The 19,344-nt window shown below is 46.5% G+C and overlaps 2 protein-coding genes across 2 annotated transcripts in view; both read right to left on the reverse strand.

The window, feature by feature from the left end:
- Nucleotides 1-19,344, reverse strand: part of LOC130372883 (troponin T, fast skeletal muscle isoforms-like) — a 116,914-nt gene that overhangs the window by 68,670 nt on the left and 28,900 nt on the right. The gene's annotated exons all lie outside the window — the stretch shown is intronic.
- On the reverse strand, nucleotides 3,269-6,717 carry LOC130372611 (troponin I, slow skeletal muscle-like). Its single transcript, XM_056578715.1, has 5 exons — nucleotides 6,608-6,717; nucleotides 6,157-6,288; nucleotides 5,513-5,602; nucleotides 4,620-4,781; nucleotides 3,269-4,016 (listed from the first exon to the last, which is right to left on the reverse strand). The coding sequence occupies exons 1-5, from the start codon at nucleotides 6,683-6,685 to the stop codon at nucleotides 3,930-3,932; spliced, it is 549 nt and encodes a 182-aa protein (XP_056434690.1). The 5' UTR covers nucleotides 6,686-6,717; the 3' UTR covers nucleotides 3,269-3,929.

Consider the following 19,344-nt stretch of genomic DNA (forward strand, 5'->3'; position numbering starts at 1 on the left):
ACCATCTAAACAAAGGAGGTGCCGTACGCCGAGTTTATATACAACAATTGCTTGTACAAAAACAAAACATGTGTATGTGTAGATCCACTCACGGCTTTATCCCGTCATAACATCATTCCACGTCAGCGACTGGTCATACAAGAGATATGATGTTACATTACAATATTGTGAAGATTTTGCTGTATAGCCAATGGACCGGTGTATAACCAATGGCCCTTTGATTAATAAGATTAAGACAGAGTGGATTAACACATGGCCCTTTCACTTGGTGTGTACTCACCTTAAGATGGATGCCCGTGAATCGCAGCCAAACCTACCCCCTGGCAGCTATACCTGCAGTATATCTCTCTCTACTGTGGACAGAAAGTTGTCAGAGAACAATGCGTCTAAAGACACAGAGCTAGCTTGGGTAAACCTGGAAGGACGAAAGGAAAAGAGAAAGAAAGAAGAAAGACAGACGCGGATGCGCGGTGTAAATATTGTGTTCCAGTCTCAGTTAAAGAGGTGTATTAGGCCACAACTGAGTGAGTGCTTCCTTTATTGCCACTATCAACCGACAAACAAACGAGGCCGCCGTCTGGGATTGATGGTGAACCAGCAGCGGAGCCATGGGAGAACAGCTACAGTAGGTATAATGATATGAAAATGATTTCGCGCCGCATGAACAAACCTGCTGTTTTCTCCGAGTGCTTGAACGCAGCCTCTAATAACAAAGGTAGTTCAAAGGTACTTATCGTTGTTGTCATATTGTTATTGCGCTATGCGTGTCCCTCCCAGTGCAATTATATGCTAATTTAATACAGATTTTAATCATAGGGTTTTACGCAACCATTTTGTGGCACCAGATATGCGTATTGTATTGCATCCTTTTTGCCTGATGCTGATACTTGCATAATAGTTTACCCTCTTCGTGACTTGTATTTATCTTGTCTTCCTTCTATCTCATCTTTTCCGGGCAACAGTTTTGAGTTTGATGCCGAGCGTTATGAATGTTCAACGCTCATCTTGAATGATCGTGTGGAGTAACACTACACCACGTACGTGTGTGAATCACCGGCTACGCCGTTTCGCTGATGAAATACCAGCCACATCTTTTCTTTCAACTTCGTGTGTGTGTGTGTGTGATAAATTCGGGGTTTAGGACTTTTCCCTGCCCTACTCCCTCTGACCCCTCTTTGCATGGATCGTTTCCCTGATGTGAAATGATTTATTATGATCGGTTACATGTCGTGTAACCTACCAGAGGCCCAGAGAGCGATTAAACGCCGCGTTGTAGGCTTGTAGCGCACCTGGCTCCGAATCGGCCTCCTTTTGACATGTTCAGGGGCATCAGGACGGTTCCCTGAGGGACGCCCTCATTCCTGCTCGGACTCTTAGCAAAGCAAACACCGCTCGTGTGTTTGTTGACTCAAGGCAGAAGTTAAAATCCCAGCAGGTGAACGTGACACTTTGTAGAAAATCTGATTGAAAATATTACGTTTTGGAAAAAAGAGAATGTTTTATGGTCATTTTTATAACCTCTGCTAGCCTTATTCTATTTTGTTTCTAAATTGTGCAGAGAGGTAAAACTAAAGCATTAGCCATGTTTATTTCTCTACAAATTGAAATTACTTAGATTATTGTTATGATTCATATTCTGCTTTAGGAGCAGAAATCTTTAGTTTTTTTTGTCACGTTTAAACCGTGACAAAAAAGATTTAAAATAATGCACATTTGATGGGCATAATCTGTGAAATGACCTGCTGCAACTATCATCTGTCACAAAGAAGTATGCCGTCATTTGTGCTCACTGGTCACTGTAGGGTTAATTTTGTGTTGGTTGGACTTCTCTATATCACATACTTCCATCCCAGCCATTGTGTTTATTCTTTGTGTTAATGGGTTTACTTTTTATAAGTTAACCACAAAGTCAAGGTCGTTCACATAAAGTGCAAACATATAACAAAAATAATACAAGAATGCCCAAGGGATGTTTTAGCTGTAGCCACGATAAATTGGTACCATACGATGTTGTTCTGGGTCGCTGACAACTACATACATTTACACAAAGTCACCATAAAGTTATTCTACAAAGTGTTCTGCAAACAATCCGTACAAGGAACAAACTAAGCCTTCACACGCCTGCATCACAACTAACTGCCTACAGGGGGCGTTCTCTTACATAATGACCTCAAAATGGAGGTTTACGCTTTGTCTCTCAGACCCCCCAAAATCCACCGTCGCCATTGCCCTTAAATGGACCCCTGCACTTCCATAATTGCCTCGTAATTTCTCTGTTCTCTCACAAAAAAAAAGTATTCAAGTCGGTAAGGGCAGATATGTCCGGGGTCGGTGTGTTGCGGCCGTTTATAGAAGTAGTTTTTAGTTTTTGGCACTCAAGCGTTATTTTATTTCCCGGTACACAGGGTCTGAAACAGGAACAAACTGTACGACACTTGCATGTGCGTGTAAACCATGAGCCGGGCTGTACGGAGAAAGCGGGGGGAAAGGCCGGGTTTATAGTAGAGGGTGTCATTGGGGGTTATTAAGTGAGGGCAACTAACTTAACTAACTTAACTAAAAGGGAGACTTGCAGTCAACTCAGTTGTCCGAAAAACCACCCTTGCAACAACTTCAAAGAGCTGCAACATTCGGATGTTGCTGATAACACACAGCGTGGACATCACACGAGAGCCTTTCAAAACTAATACAAACATTTTAATGATACGTCTTTCAAAGAAACTTGATCAAAGAAACTCTTACAGCTAAAATTCTGGCCCTCAACTGCCAAAACGGATTCTTCCAAAATGGTGGGTTCAAAATGGAGGCCTGCTTCTTGCTTGTGTCACCCCTAAGCTGCATTGACGCGACGCTTTGCTACTGACAATGCCTTCTTTTGATTCCTATTCCCGGTGAAGAGTCGTATGTGGGGCAGCTTTCTGACACTGTGTGGGGGATGTCTGATTATACCATGGATCTGACCCCCCCCCCCCCCCCATCTGTGTCCAATCAGCAAAGAGAAGGCTGTGTGTTCTTTATACAACACACAGGGAGGAAGGCTGAGCGTGATAGGCGAGACAATAATTGCAGTTGTCATGACAAACTTTTAATTTGAAAGTCACACCACACAAAGGACAGCCGAGCGCACTGCACAATGTCATTTTTGAAGTATGATTAAATAAAGTTGGATTCATATTTGGAATCGAATCAGGGAGGGAGGGGGGGGGTGTCTGTTGACAGGCACCCGCTACCCCCGCCTCTCCCCCCCCCCCCCCCACACACACTCCCCTACCTCCTCCACACACACACACACACACACACACACACACACACACACACACACACACACACACACACACACACACACACACACACACACACACACACACACACACACACACACACACACCTACCTCATGACCTTGGGCCAGATTAAGTGGGAGACAAGAAATAACTGTATTTATGCCTCAACTTTACTTTTAGAGAAGTTGACGTTGATGTTTTGGCATGTTTGGGGCACCCCCCCTGGTGGAGATAATGCTAGAGCGGTCACACTTTGTCAAAGTGCTCTGTGTTGTTGTATGTCTGCCTCCTGACCTATACTGCCCCCCACAGTTCAAAAGGTATAGAAGGACGATCACCGCAGCGCACAGAATACTCCCTCATTGAGTCTTTCGGTGGATAAACGTAATGTGTTCGTCAAGTTCAATTCAGTATGAATATATTCTTTATTTTATTCTATTGCTATTATTTTTCTTACAACAGTACAAAGCGTTTAAATTAAATGTCACACATTCCACTTTACAAAAAGAAAAATGGTTATTTCAATCTCTTCATATCTTCATATGGCAGCCTCATCTAGCAATTAGCGCGTACAATTTAGACCACGCTGAACTATGGAAATTAATGTGAGGGAGTTGTCACGCCGCTGAACATCGGTGGATCTTTCCCTACTGAGCAGCAGTAAACATCTTCTTTCTCCCATCCATGCCAGACATGGCCTCCACGTTCTTACGCCAGTCAGTCACCTCCTCCTTCTGCAGGGCGAGAGAGAGAGAGAGACGTAGTGAAGCAGAGAGAGAGTGAGAGAGAGAGAGAGAGAGAGAGAGAGAGAGAGAGAGAGAGAGAGAGAGAGAGAGAGAGAGACGTAGTGAAGCAGAGAGAGAGAGAGAGCGAGAGCAAGGGTATAGGAGCCGATGAAAAGAGCAAGAGAGTGAAGTGAAGCAGAGTGAGAAGTAATGAGAAGGAGAGAGAGAGAGAGAGAGAGAGAGAGAGAGAGAGAGAGAGAGAGAGAGAGAGAGAGAGAGAGAGAGAGAGAGAGAGAGAGAGAGAGAGAGAGAGAGAGAGAATGGTTACATGGCTACATGAATGCCACTGAGCAATCTGCAGTCACAGGGGTTAGAAGAAATGATTTCATAAATACCACGATGAATCAAAGCAATTGCTTTCAAATAAAAAGTATTGCTCGGTGAAATAAAAAAGAAGTAAGTCCATAACGAAAGGCATCTGAACGAACATAGGTGTAGGCAGTATCTATATGATATATACAAGTGTAGGGAGTATCCATGCGACATATACAGGGGTAGGCATTGTCCACACGACGTCTACAGGCGTAGGGAGTGTTGGAGCCGAAGACCCACCTTCTCCTCGTCCTTCTTCACTGTCTTTAGGGCGACCTTGAAGTCCGACTTGGCGGGCAGCTTGGCCCCGCTCAGCACCAGGTCCCCGGTCTTCTTCACCCTCTTCAGGTTGGGCCTCTTCGTCCCCTTCAGCTCCCGGACCTTATGTGTCAGAACTTGGATCTGTGTGCGTGGGTGTGTGCGTAGGCGTGTTTGTGTTTGTGTGCGTGTGTGGGTGGGTGTATGTGTATGTGTGGGTGTGTATGTGCGTGTGCGCATGTGTGTTTTTGTGTGTGTGTACGTGTGTGTGCGTATGTGTATGTGTATGTGTGTGTGTATGTATATGTGTGTACGTGCGTGCGTGCGTGTGTACGTGCGTGCGTGCATGTGTGTGTATGTGTGTGTGTATGTGTGTATGTGTGTGTGTGTGCGTTGGGGGATGGGGAGGTTATCAGCGTCAGTATACAGGTCCTCAGCATGGTAGTACCAGGGTGGCGTCATGGCCCTTCACTCGACAGATCCTAAATGTCAAGGCTTTGGGATCGCGGCTCAACTCCCCATAGCGTGCACGGACCCAGGTATTACAGTTATATATCCCCTATCAGAAATCAATGAGAGCTGCAGAGGTCAGCTTAATGCCTCCTGTCAGGGCACATACGCTCTGCTCCGAGTCTGACAGGCCGCATTAACCTGATCTCTGCAGCCCCCATTGATTTCTGATACGGGATATAAGAATTAAATTTATAATATACAAGAGGTAAATAAATGTAATCCTTAATGGAAGGCGGATTAAGACTGGAGCGTTCGTTTTTTTGATCTTCAAAGGCTCAGTACTCGCCGAGGGGAGATGGCGAGCTGGCGGCCCGTCAGTACTCTTGACAACTTATGTTCATTTCCATTACAAAGACACGAACCTCGTTCTCATTCTTGGCAACCTTCACCTCTTGGTCGTACCGGTCTTCATCGAGGACGTCAATCTGTTTGTGCATGGTCTTGAGGAGCGCCTGCCATGTACAAAAACAAAAGGGGTAAGGGAAAAAAAACTAGACGCTCTTATAGTGAAAGCCCTAACCAATGTGGAAGGAAGTGGGGAGAAGAATAAAAGCGCAGTCAGAGGTAATGCATCATCAGACGAGATGTAGGCTAAAAGCCTGGCTTTGAACTTCCGCAGGGCTTGCGGCAAGATAGCTGTCGAGAAGCCTTTTCAAACCCACGTCTTTTTGAGAGAAAATATGTTTACTTGGAGGAAAAATCGAAAAGAATTGCATTTAATAAAAGTTGCTTGGCCCTAATATTAACAGAAAGTAACAATTGTTTTACTATAAATATCGGCGATAAATAGGCCTACACCTTTCGTGTTGGCAGTACATCATCCAGAGTGCTTTTATTTTCTGAGAATCTATAAATAGTATTCTATAAACTAGCACCTACAGGTGTTGTTTCAAGATCAGTATCGGTAACAAACAAAATGGCCAAGCTAAATATTGTGCCAGCTACAATATTTATCCATTCCCCAGTCTCGTGTTGAATCAAAAGGCTAAGTAAGGAGTGCGTCTACCTGAAGGTCCTCCACAGTGAGGCCAGATAGTTTGAGGGGCGGACAGTTCTCCTTAAGCTTCGCTTCTCTCTCAGCAGCCTTGGTTGTCTGCTCAACAATCAGCAAGGCCTCGGCCTTCCTCAATAGCTTGCCCTGTTGAATAACCACACCTTAATAAACAACGAACGAGTGAATAACCATCGATTATCTATCAAAACATCAGTGGCAAACGCTGTAGCCTGCTTGCTAACAAAATAATATTTTTGTGTTATGTACAAAGTTTTGGTTTCCATTTGTAATACGACCAAAAGATAAATAGGAGCTGTCCAATATGGGTATGAGTGTACACCCCAAAAGGGGGTGAGACGGAAAAAAATCATGGCTGATTTAAAACTTACAACTTGAAAATGTCAACAATTTACCTGGGGTCTTAGCAAACCTGCCAAATGCTTTTATGTCAGAGTGGATTTACCTTCAATAGAAGTCTTCTCGTTGCCGAGTATTTGGATTTTTTCTGAAAGAGAGGCAATAAATCGGCACCTTTACACATACGTTCACACAGCTACAAGAGGTGCACACATAGATGGCTAGCTTGATACACAATACATGAATGTCTCTGATTTACAATCAGATTGATGTTGAAGACTGTCGAAATGCAACTTCGGTTGAATGTGTTTAAAACATCAGGATAAAATCTAGAGAATCCTTGAAGTGTGAACGCCCGAATTCAGGTCCAACTCAACTACATAGAGATTAAAAAAATAAAGAAAAATGTGTTTGAGAAGGTAAGGGGCAGGGGGTGGGGGATGTTATCTCTGGTTGTGACTCAAGCCAACATTGTGATACATTTTTAGTACCGTTGTTGTGTACGAGCGCTATAATAAGCGATGTTGTGTGTGAAATGCGCCACCTGCTGCGGCATTACACTAAAGTGTCCAAAAGCTTATCCCTCATTTGGACGCCTCCACAGACACCTCGCCGCCAGAGTCCCTTGATCGTGGCGTCGAAGTGACTCGCTGAAGGCGCTTTGACGTTAAGACAAGGACGCTGTCAGCGTCGGGAACAGACGGTTTGGCAACGGGCGGCACAACCATAGGATTTTACTCTCGTTTTCCTTAACTTGCGGTTTTATTTGAGTAACAATGACAACAAGGCATAGATTACTAAGGGGACAATCATTTAAGATGTATTACGTTTAAAACAAACATTGAAGGTTTTGGATTCACTACCCCTATAATATCTTCGACATTCAAATAACATTGTTGGTTTAATAGACAAAGACATTAAACACAAAAGAACAATTACAGAAAATGAATGAAGCATTAATCCCCATTCTAAATGCTTCAATAGACTGTAATTCAATTATTTAGAAACACATGTAAGTAGTTAGTGTTCAATACATTTTATGTTACAATACAAACTCACAGCAGTGTGTATGAAAACACTAATTCGCCTAATGGGATTAGGCAAAGGATTCAGGCAGCATGCTTAGTAGTAAAACCTAATTTGACACACACACACACACACACACACACACACACACACACACACACACACACACACACACACACACACACACACACACACACACACACACACACACACACACACACACCATTTTTTATATGATATTAACCACAGGCCTTATATAATTAGGCCTATTAGCAACATAATGTCACCCCAATGGTGGAAACAATAGAAAAGCATGCATTTTTTTTTAAAAAGCAACACAGAAAAAATAGAGCATGCCAAATTAAGTGCAGAGAAACAAATGTTTTCTTACAGGTCTGTGTCCCAAAATGGAAAGTCACCAACCCAACAAACAAACAAACAAACAAACAAACAAACAAACAAACAAACAAACAACACACAACAAGAGATGAGAGTAAGAGTAAGAGAGAGGGGAGAGAGAGAGCGAGAGCGAGAGCGAGAGAGAGAGAGAGAGAGAGAGAGAGAGAGAGAGAGCGAGCGAGCGAGCGAGCGAGAGAGAGAGAGAGAGAGAGAGAGAGCGCGAGCGAGCGAGCGAGAGAGAGAGAGAGCGAGAGAGCGAGAGAGCGAGAGAGAGAGAGAGAGAGAGAGAGAGAGAGAGAGAGGGGAGAGAGAGAGAGAGAGAGAGAGAGAGCGAGAGAGCGAGAGAGAGAGAGAGAGAGAGAGAGAGAGAGCGAGAGCGAGAGCAAGAGCAAAACATTTAGTTTCCACCAATGGTCAATAACAAGGACATTATCATTTGAGATGGGGAAGTGAGTGGTGGTGGTGTGAGTGGCGAGAGAGGACACTCACCCCTCCGACATGGTCTCTGTACGTCCCTTTGATTTCCTAATGGAGAGCCAACATAGTTTGGTTAGAGATTGTGTGGCCCACATTTGCAGCTGTGGCACCTCCCACACGCACACGGACCAAGCAGCACGCACTGAATGCAACCATCGTGCGATGTGAGGGAGTATTTTTAGACTCGGTTCATTTGCGCGTTCTGCGTTCTGCGTTTCGCTCACACACCCACACTAAGTGGATGACTTTAGACTTTGGATTTTAGAGACGAAAGATCTGCTAAAAGACGAAATGAATGTAATTGGGTTCCAGTTACCAACTATAAAGTGGGGTTGGGGATATATATATAGGTGGTAGCTGTAACCCAATTACATTTCCTATAATGACAAGAGCCTGGCCCCATAAATGGCTGCACAAAAATGGGAGTGGATGGAAGGCCATCGACACGCGGCCTGGGGTCACTGAGGTGCTCCTCAGAATGTAATGGCGTTGGACGGCCCGCAAAGCCCTTTTCTCAGTCGCACTCCTCTTTCTGCCGACCCAAGCGCCGCTGTATCTTGTCCTGTGATTCGAGAGCAGAACTGAAAATGCTATTACGCTATTACCCCCCTCACCCCCCCCCCCCATCCCCCCCCTCCCCAGAGAGGGAGGGAGAGGGGGGGGGGGTTAGACGTTGGACACGACAGGGTCTCTAGGTGGGGATGAAAAACAGGACCCCACAAACCCCCCCCCCCCCCCCCCAACCCCCCTGACCTTCCCGGCCCCCTGTCTGCCTTCATCACAGGCAGGGAATGAGGCGACCCGGCCCCGTCGGCCCCCCAGGGGGCGCCGCAGGTTAATAGGGTCCCGGGGAGGAAAACGCATGACGGCACAGAAAAAGTGACAACCAAGGAGAAGAAGATGAAGAAGGAGGAGAAGAAGGAGGAGAAGGTGAAGGAGAAGGAGAAGGAGAAGGAGAATAAGAAAGAGAAGGAGAAGGAGAAGGAGAAGGAGAAGGAGAAGAAGGAGGAGAAGGAGAAGGAGAAAGAGAACAAGAAGGAGAAGGAGAGGGAGAAGGAGAAGAAGAAGACGACAACAATGACGGAAGAAGAAAGACATGAGAAGAAGAAGAAAGAAGAGGAAGAAGGAGAAGAAGAAGACGAATCAGGAGAAGAAGACGACAACGACAGAAGAAGAGAGAAGAGAAAAGAGAAAAGAGAGAAGAAAGAGAAGAAAGAGAAGAAGAAGAAGACGAGGAAGAAGAAGACGAGGAAGAAGAGCAAGAGGAAGAGAATACATTTTGATAACTCCCCTCCCCCCTCCACCTCGGATGTCTTCGAAGGAACAAGACGCGAGGGAAAGGATGTCATGGCCGCCTCCATGTTTGGCGGTGTAGAAGAAAACGCAACAGACGAGTTCCAGTTAATGAACCCCCTTCCCCTCCCCCTCCCTGCATTAGGGGAGGAGCGAGTGCGTGGGGGGGGGGGGGGGGGCAGCCTGACGCTACCACACACATAAAGGTCAGGTCAAACTCTGGGGCCCCGGGCCCCCAGTGCTGCTGGTGGTCTTGTGAGAGCCGTGTGCATGCAGACATTCACGCATACTCTCACACACAGCTTCAAACACACGCTCGCTGACACGCACACACACACACACACAGAGAAACACAGACACGCACATGCATGAACACACCCGGAAAAAACCCCCACAGATTCATAGCGAGATATGCAGATGCACGCACGACACAGAGAGAGACACACACACACACACACACACACACACACACACACACACACACACACACACACACACACACACACACACACACACACACACACACAGATTCATACACAGATACGCACACGTATGAACACACACACAACCATACAAAAAACGACACAGATCAAAGACAGACATGCAGATGCACCCACCAACACACACATGTTCATACACACATGCACGAACACACGCACACACACACACACACACACACACACACACACACACACACACACACACACACACACACACACACACACACACACACCCCTATGCCCCTGATAACCAGTGATCAATGGCTTTGCGTCCGGCGCGTATTGCATGAAAGAAGCACGGCTGCACAAGGCCACGTCTCCTGTGGGTCTCTGAAGACGCGGGGCTACAAATCACCCCCCCCACATGTACACACGACTCGCACTCTAATGGGACATAATGAATATGAATTATGAGAAGGCAACGGGAATGGGGGGAAAAGGCCCCATTTTACAAGTGAGCGATCTGACAGCAGTAAAAGCCAGCTTTATTGGGAGAGACGGCTGTAGTAAACACATTGAGGCAGGTGGGGGAGAGAGGGAGAGAGGGAGAGAGAGAGGGGGAGAGAGAGAGAGAGAGAGAGAGAGAGAGAGAGAGAGAGAGAGAGAGAGAGGCGAGAGCGAGAGCGAGAGCGAGGGAGAGGGAGAGAGAGAGAGAGAGAGGGAGAGAGAGAGAGAGAGAGAGAGAGAGAGAGAGAGAGAGAGAGAGAGAGAGAGAAAGGGAGAGAGAGGTGAGAGAGAAATAGAAATAGAGAGAGAGGGAGTGGGAGAGAGAGAATAGAGAGGGAGAGAGAGAGAGAGAGAGAGAGAGAGAGAGAGAGAGAGAGAGAGAGAGAGAGAGAGAGAGAGAGAGAGAGAGAGAGAGAGAGAGAGAGAGAGAGAGAAATGATCTGTGACCAGCACAAAACACAGAATGGCGGGGGCTACAAGCCATGTGCACTCATACACATAAGCACACACACACACACACACACACACACACACAGACACAGACACACACACACACACACACACACACACACACACACACACACACACACACACACACACACACACACACACACACACACACACAGAGACAGAAGCCGGCACACAACAATTTATATTCATCCCTCTATGAATTTGCCAATTTCCTTGGAGACCCAACACACACAAACAAAAACACACGCACACATGCGAGACAATTAGCTCCTTGACAATATCAACAACATTTGACTTCAGCCTTGATTGTGAAAAACAAACACACACTTGAATAATCAGAAGCAAGCCACTCAAATAATAGCGCTTTCTCTGTCCTTCTCCTAACACTCAATTATCCAAAACTCACCTTGGAGAGAGCGAGCCAGAGAGAGAGAGCGAGCGAGCGAGAGGGAGCGAGTGGGAGATAGACGATCCCTTTCAGAGTATAGCGACGTGAGTAGCGGATTGTACAGCTAGCGTCGACCGGCAGGCACTACGAAAAGAGTGCCTTCGCCGAATTCCCGTGTATTGATTTATAGGAGTAAGTGACCCCTCACCATGAATGGCCGTCTATTATAAGAGTCTCTGCTACGCCTACTGCCCTCACATTGGTCACAATGGCATGTGTGTGTGTGTGTGTGTGTGTGTGTGTGTGTGTGTGTGTGTGTGTGTGTGTGTGTGTGTGTGTGTGTGTGTGTGTGTGTGTGTGTGTGAAGCATCATTGCCATACCTGCAGTCAGAGGCCGAGTCCCGTGTGTTTGTGTGCGCCGCACACACTTTGCCAAATTTAAATAAGGAACGGCAAGGCTACACTCTTCACGTGATCGCCCCCCCCCCTCCCCCACAGCCTAGTCCCTAGTCCTGGTCCAACCACCAACCTGCTTTCCACAACCTTGTCCTTTTTTGTTTTACACGATGGAAACACGAGACAAAAAAGGGTGCTTTTGTTCGAAAAACGTGACAGAGGGAGTATTTAAGCCGTGTGAACAGGTGGGTCTTTGATTCGTTAGGGTGGGTGGTCTTTCTTTTGTGCGTAGGGTTTACTCGGCTCAGGTGTTGACATTCGTGACGTGTCCCCGCCCGGCGCCCATGCAGACCGCCGATATTCTGCCGCCTCCGCAGTGAATCCCTGATTTGTCACACTCACAAACGCCCCAAGACACCCCGTTCAACCCAAACCCTAAATCTTAAACTAACGGCGGCTAAGGGACCGATACAACACTGACAACTTGTTCCCCTAGCGCTTATTAAACGAAATGCATCCTCCCAAGACCCCCCCCCCCCCCCCACTTTCTCCAAAGACAACAACATTCACTCGAGGTTCATGTCAGGTGTGGAAGGCCGTACGCGAGCCCCCATAATTGTTTAATCATGCGTTTTACGGGACAAAGAGACCCACATTTGCTAGGGATGTTTCCGGTGCAGTGATAAAGCTTCTCACACGCTCTGCATACCCGATGAGCCCCCACGCACACACACACACACACACACACACACACACACACACACACACACACACACACACACACACACACACACACACACACACACACACACACACACACACACACACACACACACACGCACACACATTGTGGGCTTTGGCAACACACCACTAATCACAGGTGGATCTTTAGGCCTGACCCAGGGCCATTGGCAGCGCGCTGTGTGTGGATGTGCGTCCGTGGAGGTGGTTGATGGAGGAGGTGGAGGTGGTAGGTGGAGGAGGTGGAGGTGGTAGGTAAAGGGGTGAGGCGGTGCCTCTGCAGTCTGGCTCTCTAAATCAGTCTGACCTTGCAGTGCGCCGCCATTAAACGGGGAGATGTGGGCACGCGTGTACCTTGGCACAAATAGATGTGGTGGGGCCCATAAAAAATAAAAATGGGCTGCGTTGTTGGGGTCTTGTGTGTGTGTGTGTGGGGGGGGGTCTGTGTGTGTGTGTGTGTGTGTGTGTGTGTGTGTGTGTGTGTGTGTGTGTGTGTGTGTGTGTTGAATTACCCTGTTCAGTAGGTGCAGAAAACAAATTTGCATGCAACGCTATCAGTGTTTGTCGATGAACATATGAATGAAGCCAGACAGACTAAAGCACACACACACACACACACACACACACACACACACACACACACACACACACACACACACACACACACACACACACACACACACACACACACACACACACACACACACACACACACACACAGATAAACACGCAGAGTCATAAACATGCACACATAAACATGCACACACACTGACAACTATGCACACATGCAAACATGCGACACACACACACACAGACAAACAAAAACAACAATCCATAATCCATAGCACACATTAACACACATGCACACTAAGATAAGTGTTACCGCTAATGGAAAAGGAACACACAGACTGCCATCACCCCCCCCCCCACACACACACACACACACACACACACACACACACACACACACACACACACAGGGACACATATAGACACACACAAACTCACACACACACACACACACACACACACACACACACACAGACCAAAGAAGTGGTCTACTGAACAGGAATAATCACAACGCATTGTTCCATGATCCAAATAACTTTCACACAGCTGAGTGCTCTGAGGGATACAAAGAAATGTGATACTGTCACAGAATGCATTCCTCCATGAGCTCAGATGGTCCCTACGGACGCAGGTAGACACATGACAAACACATCACCACTGACAACAACAACAGAAACAAAAACCAAGATAATACCGCCCTTTGAAGCGTTTTACAGTAGGGTTTGGGAGATGAACCAAGCAGGAAGTGATGGGAAAATCTCAGCACGGCTCTTAAGAGAATATCAATGACTTAATAAGAGCTACTTTTTAAAAGTTTACACCAGAAAGTTGTCTTTTAAACCATAAATAAACCCTGTGGGTTGCGGTTTCCCAAGAGTTTCTATTGGTTGTTATTTTGACATTGTTAGGTATTTGGTTTTTTAATACATGCCATCTGGTAGGAGGCAACGCTGTCTGTGACTTGATGAGTTTTTGCCGATTTTATTTGGAAAAAAAGGCACATGGGCTGCCAAATACAAGAAGGATTTCACAAATCTTCCATTGTCTAAATAAACTTTCATTAAGTGCACTGGGGAGAGGAGTTGCCATTGAATTGGCCTAGGATTAACCTCTGACCTTTCCCAGTGGTACATGCAGGCTGTCTGAGAGGGAACGTCTCTCCAGCACAGTTAGGAGTTTATCTCAAATGGAAACACTAATATGATTTATTTGGCTTGATTTGATTTATTCATTGGATTTGGTTTACTTTTTTGTGGCTAAAGAATATCTGGACATTTTCATGATACTGGCGGAATATTGGTAGCATTTTAGAAGAAAATGTGAATCACACATTTTGTAATTATTTCGTACATTTGTAACCATGACGTTAACAGCATACAGTACAAAACATCTGTTATCATTGCCCATGTGCCAGTGATATATGCCATTTCTTTATAAAATATTGAAAGAAATTGCCGTTATAAACCATCAATTTGTGGTAGAATCCCTTACCCCGATGTCTAAAGTCCTTGAGAAAGATGCCAAACATCTGATGCTAACGACGTGTGTCTGAATTCAATGTATCTTGCTACTAAATTTCCAATAGTAGTTAACGGTCTTCCAACTGGGGTTTATTTTCTTCAGTGACCCCAATGGAAATAGCCCTAACAACACCCCCCCGCCTTCCAGTCCCACTTAGTCCGGTCCACTGAGACTTGACGAGACACACCTGTGTGCAATTAGGGGGTGCGTTCACGATCACGTGCACATCGGCACACATCACATCCTCAAACGAACGCGACCCTTGATGAAATTAAACACGACAATATACAAAAATATAGAATTCAAACTTCCAATCAGCTACTACAGGAATAACCGACCAAGTGGTATGGGCTGGTGACAACTCCTTAATCGGCTCCTTGTCACATTATGTATTGATATGTTTCTGTAGTGCCTCCCATTTAATGTGAAAACGAATTGCGCGATAGTTGCGCGTTCGTCCTACGATGCGCTGGGTAGTATCTGATTTAGTCGTATTAAATTATTCATGTCATGTCTGCATGTTCACACAGCATTGCAAACATGGCCTACATCGATCACGCGGATCCTCCATCATTTCTACTCTCCGTTGTTAATGTTGAATTGATGTCATCTATTTCTAATCTATGTCATGGATTTTCCAACACTTTACTGCGACGATGTGTCAAAACTAAGAACAACGACTCCTGCTCGTCAGATATATGCGAGGAAGCTGGCAGACCAGAGTTCACCTCTTAGAGCCGACACGTTAACAAACGACTCGTTAACAGACGACTCGTTAGCGAACGACTCTATAGCTATCCGCTTGTTAACAAACGACTTGTTAACAAACTAATCGTTAACAAACCACTCGTTAACAACCCACCCATCACCCGTGTGTGCCTGTTGAACCAGGTCAACGCGTGCAGCCGGTCAGGCCCCTCTGCAACTCCCTCCACTGGCTCCCTGCATCACCCCGCACAAAGGCCTTGATGTCGGTGCTCATGCTATAGTAGCTGATCTTCACCCGCTCACATCAGATATACATAACATCTCGGTGTCCCTACGCGTCCTCTGAGGACCACTAATGAGCAGAGCCTGGCGCTGCCTTCAGACTGCATGGGAGTCGTTCTCAGCCCAGTGCCCGTTTCATCTGTAGCACCCTGATGGTGGGAAAGGCTTCCTAGCTCCCCGCGATCTTCAGAGTCCTTCCTCGAGAAACATCAGACGACCCCATCTCTTCCGAGAACGTCTGCGAACCCCGACTTGAGCACTGCGTTGTTTTTAGATCTTGTGCTGAATTGAGATCCTGTGTTCTATCGTTATGACCATAACTTAGCTAGTCATTGGACCACCACTAAAATATGTAACATCCTTCTGATATTGTGTTTCTACTACTGCACCCTTTCCAGTTGTTTCGTAGGAACCTTGCTGTGCAGAATCTTTTTGGAGTTATTTATATTTTGGTTGTAGTTATGTGTTGTTTGAACAGACAACTGAACAACTAACTACAAACTAGCGAAACTGGAACCAGTGTTTAGTTGCAAAACACACAGCAGAAAGCAGAACAAATTTACTGAAACGGGTAGTGTGTGTGTGTGTGTGTGTGTGTGTGTGTGTGTGTGTGTGTGTGTGTGTGTGTGTGTGTGTGTGTGTGTGTGTGTGTTGCTCACTGCAATGCTTGGTAACATTTGGACTTAAGTTTCACAGATCAAGGCAACAAGGCGGTTGAAAATGATGAACTCAAGCTCATCTTGACATTTCTGGGCGTGGAAGATGTCCCCCCGACTTTTGTCGCTAGGCAGGATGGCAGACTGTCATTATCTCTTCACACTCCTGCTAGCACCTCAGGTGGAGGAGGACGAGGAGAAGAGAAGAAAGAGGCAGAGGAAGAGGAGTCTTAGGAGGTTGGTGAGGAGGAGGAAGAAGAGGAAGGGGAAGAGGAGAAGGGGGAAGAGGAGAAGGAGGAGGAGGAGGATGATGGAAGGAATGAAGAGGATGAGTATTGGCAGGGAGGAGGGAGAAACAAGAAGATGCAACAGAATCCTCTGGTGAAGAAGGATTTTGACCTGCAGAAGAATCAATGACCTGCTGAAGACGGGTAGAGGAGGGGGAGATAGGAGGAGGGGGATTAACCAACAGTAAACCACATCTACTAGCATTCGGTGGTTCTGTGTTTTGGATGTATCTGCCGCTGTAAGGGCTGAAACGGTTGTTTCTCTGTTCCTACGGTGATGGGGCCGGTCGCTATGGGAGAGCCTGAATACAACATAGCAAATAGAAAGGATGAATGATAATTTAGGGACTCAAAACAACAAGAAAAAGTTACTATTGAGTCACAACAGTGAGAAACTTTGATGAAACGCACGGTTTTCTCATCAACTCCCAAATCCTCCCAATGCCAGAACGCTCATTTGGATCCACACAAGAAAATGTATTTCCCTTTCTTGGCAGAACGAGGTGTACATAGACTGAAGTAATGCGTCTAAACCATCCCCTGGCAACAACAAGTGTCTCCTGTCTGCGTCTGATGACAGGTGTAGGCTGGCACTGGCGGGCCGATGCAAATGAAGATGCAGTATTAATATAATTGAATGTCTCCTCCTCCCTGTCTAAATCTTGGTCTTGACACTGTGTGTTTCTCATTTTAATGTGATTGGGTTGTAATGAGTTCACTGTGCCCCTCACACTGATGGTGTAACCTGGTTCCCCCACGAGCCCCCCCACACACACACACACTGAACACACTGCACACACACACACACACTGCACACACACACACACACATGCTCAAACACAAGCTTGCATTTGCGACGCATGCAGAATTAAAAACATATATATATAGGACGCAAATATAAACACAAAGGCACATACAATGTGTAATAAAATACACACATTATATGCGCATGCATAAACATGGCTACACATGTACAGACACGCACACACTTTATGCACATTCCTGCATAAATGGCTACACATGTACACCCCCTCCCCCCACATTGACAGCTTCTCTCTTCGACAACACGCACACACACACACACACACACACACACACACTCTTTCCACAGCACTGACGGTGGGTGACAAGAGCACTTAGGGTGGCAGGGCCGAGGCGTTGAGAACACACACACACACACACACACACACACACACACACACACACACACACACACACACACACACACACACACACACACACACACACACACACACACACACACACACACACACACACACACCGTGTCTGCTAATGTCGCGGCGTAAAAGAGCCTGCCAGGAAGTATTAAGTCGTTAAGTTAAGACAACACTTTCCAGCCAACAGTAATCACAGGGATCTCAAGCCCCGTTCACCCGAGCATTGCTCCAGTACCTCTTCATTCGGAGGCGGATTGGGCCTATCGGGGAGTCACGGGGAGTTTGATCGGTGACGCTTTCATTACGGACGGTTTTGTTGGGTTTCCGTGATTGGAAACGCCACTTAGCGCCGACTCTCGTTCACGGTCATGACTCATTGAAAAAGAGTTTGGAAGCATGACTCTAATAAATCCACATGCCTATTAAATTCAGCACCAATACTTCAATAGTTGCTTTCCCTTGGTGAATAGCTGTACCGGACTGATTATCGGGGATACATCCATCATTAAGCTAAGAGCAGCTTCACCGCTAACCTGGCTCTCACCGGGTGAGTTCAGTGGCGACCTCACGACAGACCAAGTCGACAGAGGATTCTATGTTTTCAATTAAAAGTTTTCACACATTCTCACCGGCGGCCGACACATTGTTTTTCTTGGTTCAAGGACCTTTGTGAAGATGTACGTCTAACTCTCCTCTCCCCCTCCTCTCCCCCCCGCCACCGCTCAGCGAACAGGTGTGGCGGCGGCGGTGGCGGCAGTGGCGGCGGCGGCGGCGGCGTCTTCCTTCGGTTGACAACCCCCCCAAATCATCCACAACAAGGATCCCCTCGACACCATCTCGGTACGCCTCGGTGGGACGGATCTTGAATCCCTCTCGCTCTCCCCATCTCTCTAAGCTGTCCTTAACCATTTCCACCAACATAAATGAAGAAGAGGGAAAAGGAGAGAGAGGAAGACAGAGAGAGAGAGGGGGGGGAGTGAGAGAGAGAGAGAGAGAGAGAGAGAGAGAGAGAGAGAGAGAGAGAGAGAGAGAGAGAAAGAGAGAAAGAGAGAGAGAGGGGGGGGGGGGGGGGAGAGAGAGAGAGAACGAGAGCGGGAATACGAGAGAGAGTGAGTGAGAACGAGAGAGGGAGAGAGAGAGAGCAGGAGAGCGAGAGCGAGTGTGAGAGGGACTCTGTGTTGACCTAAAAACTCAACTCCTCCAAAGGTTTTTCCTACTCTCTGTCAGTTGATACTGGGCCTCTGCTATCAAATATTAAGCGAGAAAGCTGTGCTCCCTCCAACACTGTAAAATGGCCGGGTGGGAGAGGAAGCAAAGGTTGCTCCTTTGATACGTATTCCAAATGCTTCCTGTACCACAGAGCTTGTCATACTGTCAGAGAGAGAGAGAGAGAGAGAGAGAGAGAGAGAGAGAGAGAGAGAGAGAGAGAGAGAGAGAGAGAGAGAGAGAGAGAGAGAGAGAGAGAGACTGACTTACTCACCATATACGAGCATATGATTATAT

The sequence above is a fragment of the Gadus chalcogrammus genome, chromosome 19, assembly GCF_026213295.1.
Source record: "Gadus chalcogrammus isolate NIFS_2021 chromosome 19, NIFS_Gcha_1.0, whole genome shotgun sequence".
NCBI classification, from domain to species: Eukaryota; Metazoa; Chordata; class Actinopteri; order Gadiformes; family Gadidae; genus Gadus; species Gadus chalcogrammus.

What these genes read in the sequence shown, in the direction of transcription:
- LOC130372611 (XM_056578715.1), bottom strand. Translation starts at nt 6,685, where the DNA reads ATGTGTAAAGGTGCCGATTTATTGCCTCTCTTTCAGAAAAAATCCAAA. An exon ending in CGAGAAGACTTCTATTGAAG is followed by an intron (nt 6,289 to 6,607) that starts GTAAATCCACTC and finishes GTTATTCAACAG; the next exon opens with GGCAAGCTATTGAGGAAGGC. An exon ending in TTGCCAAGAATGAGAACGAG is followed by an intron (nt 4,782 to 5,512) that starts GTTCGTGTCTTT and finishes CCACGCACACAG; the next exon opens with ATCCAAGTTCTGACACATAA.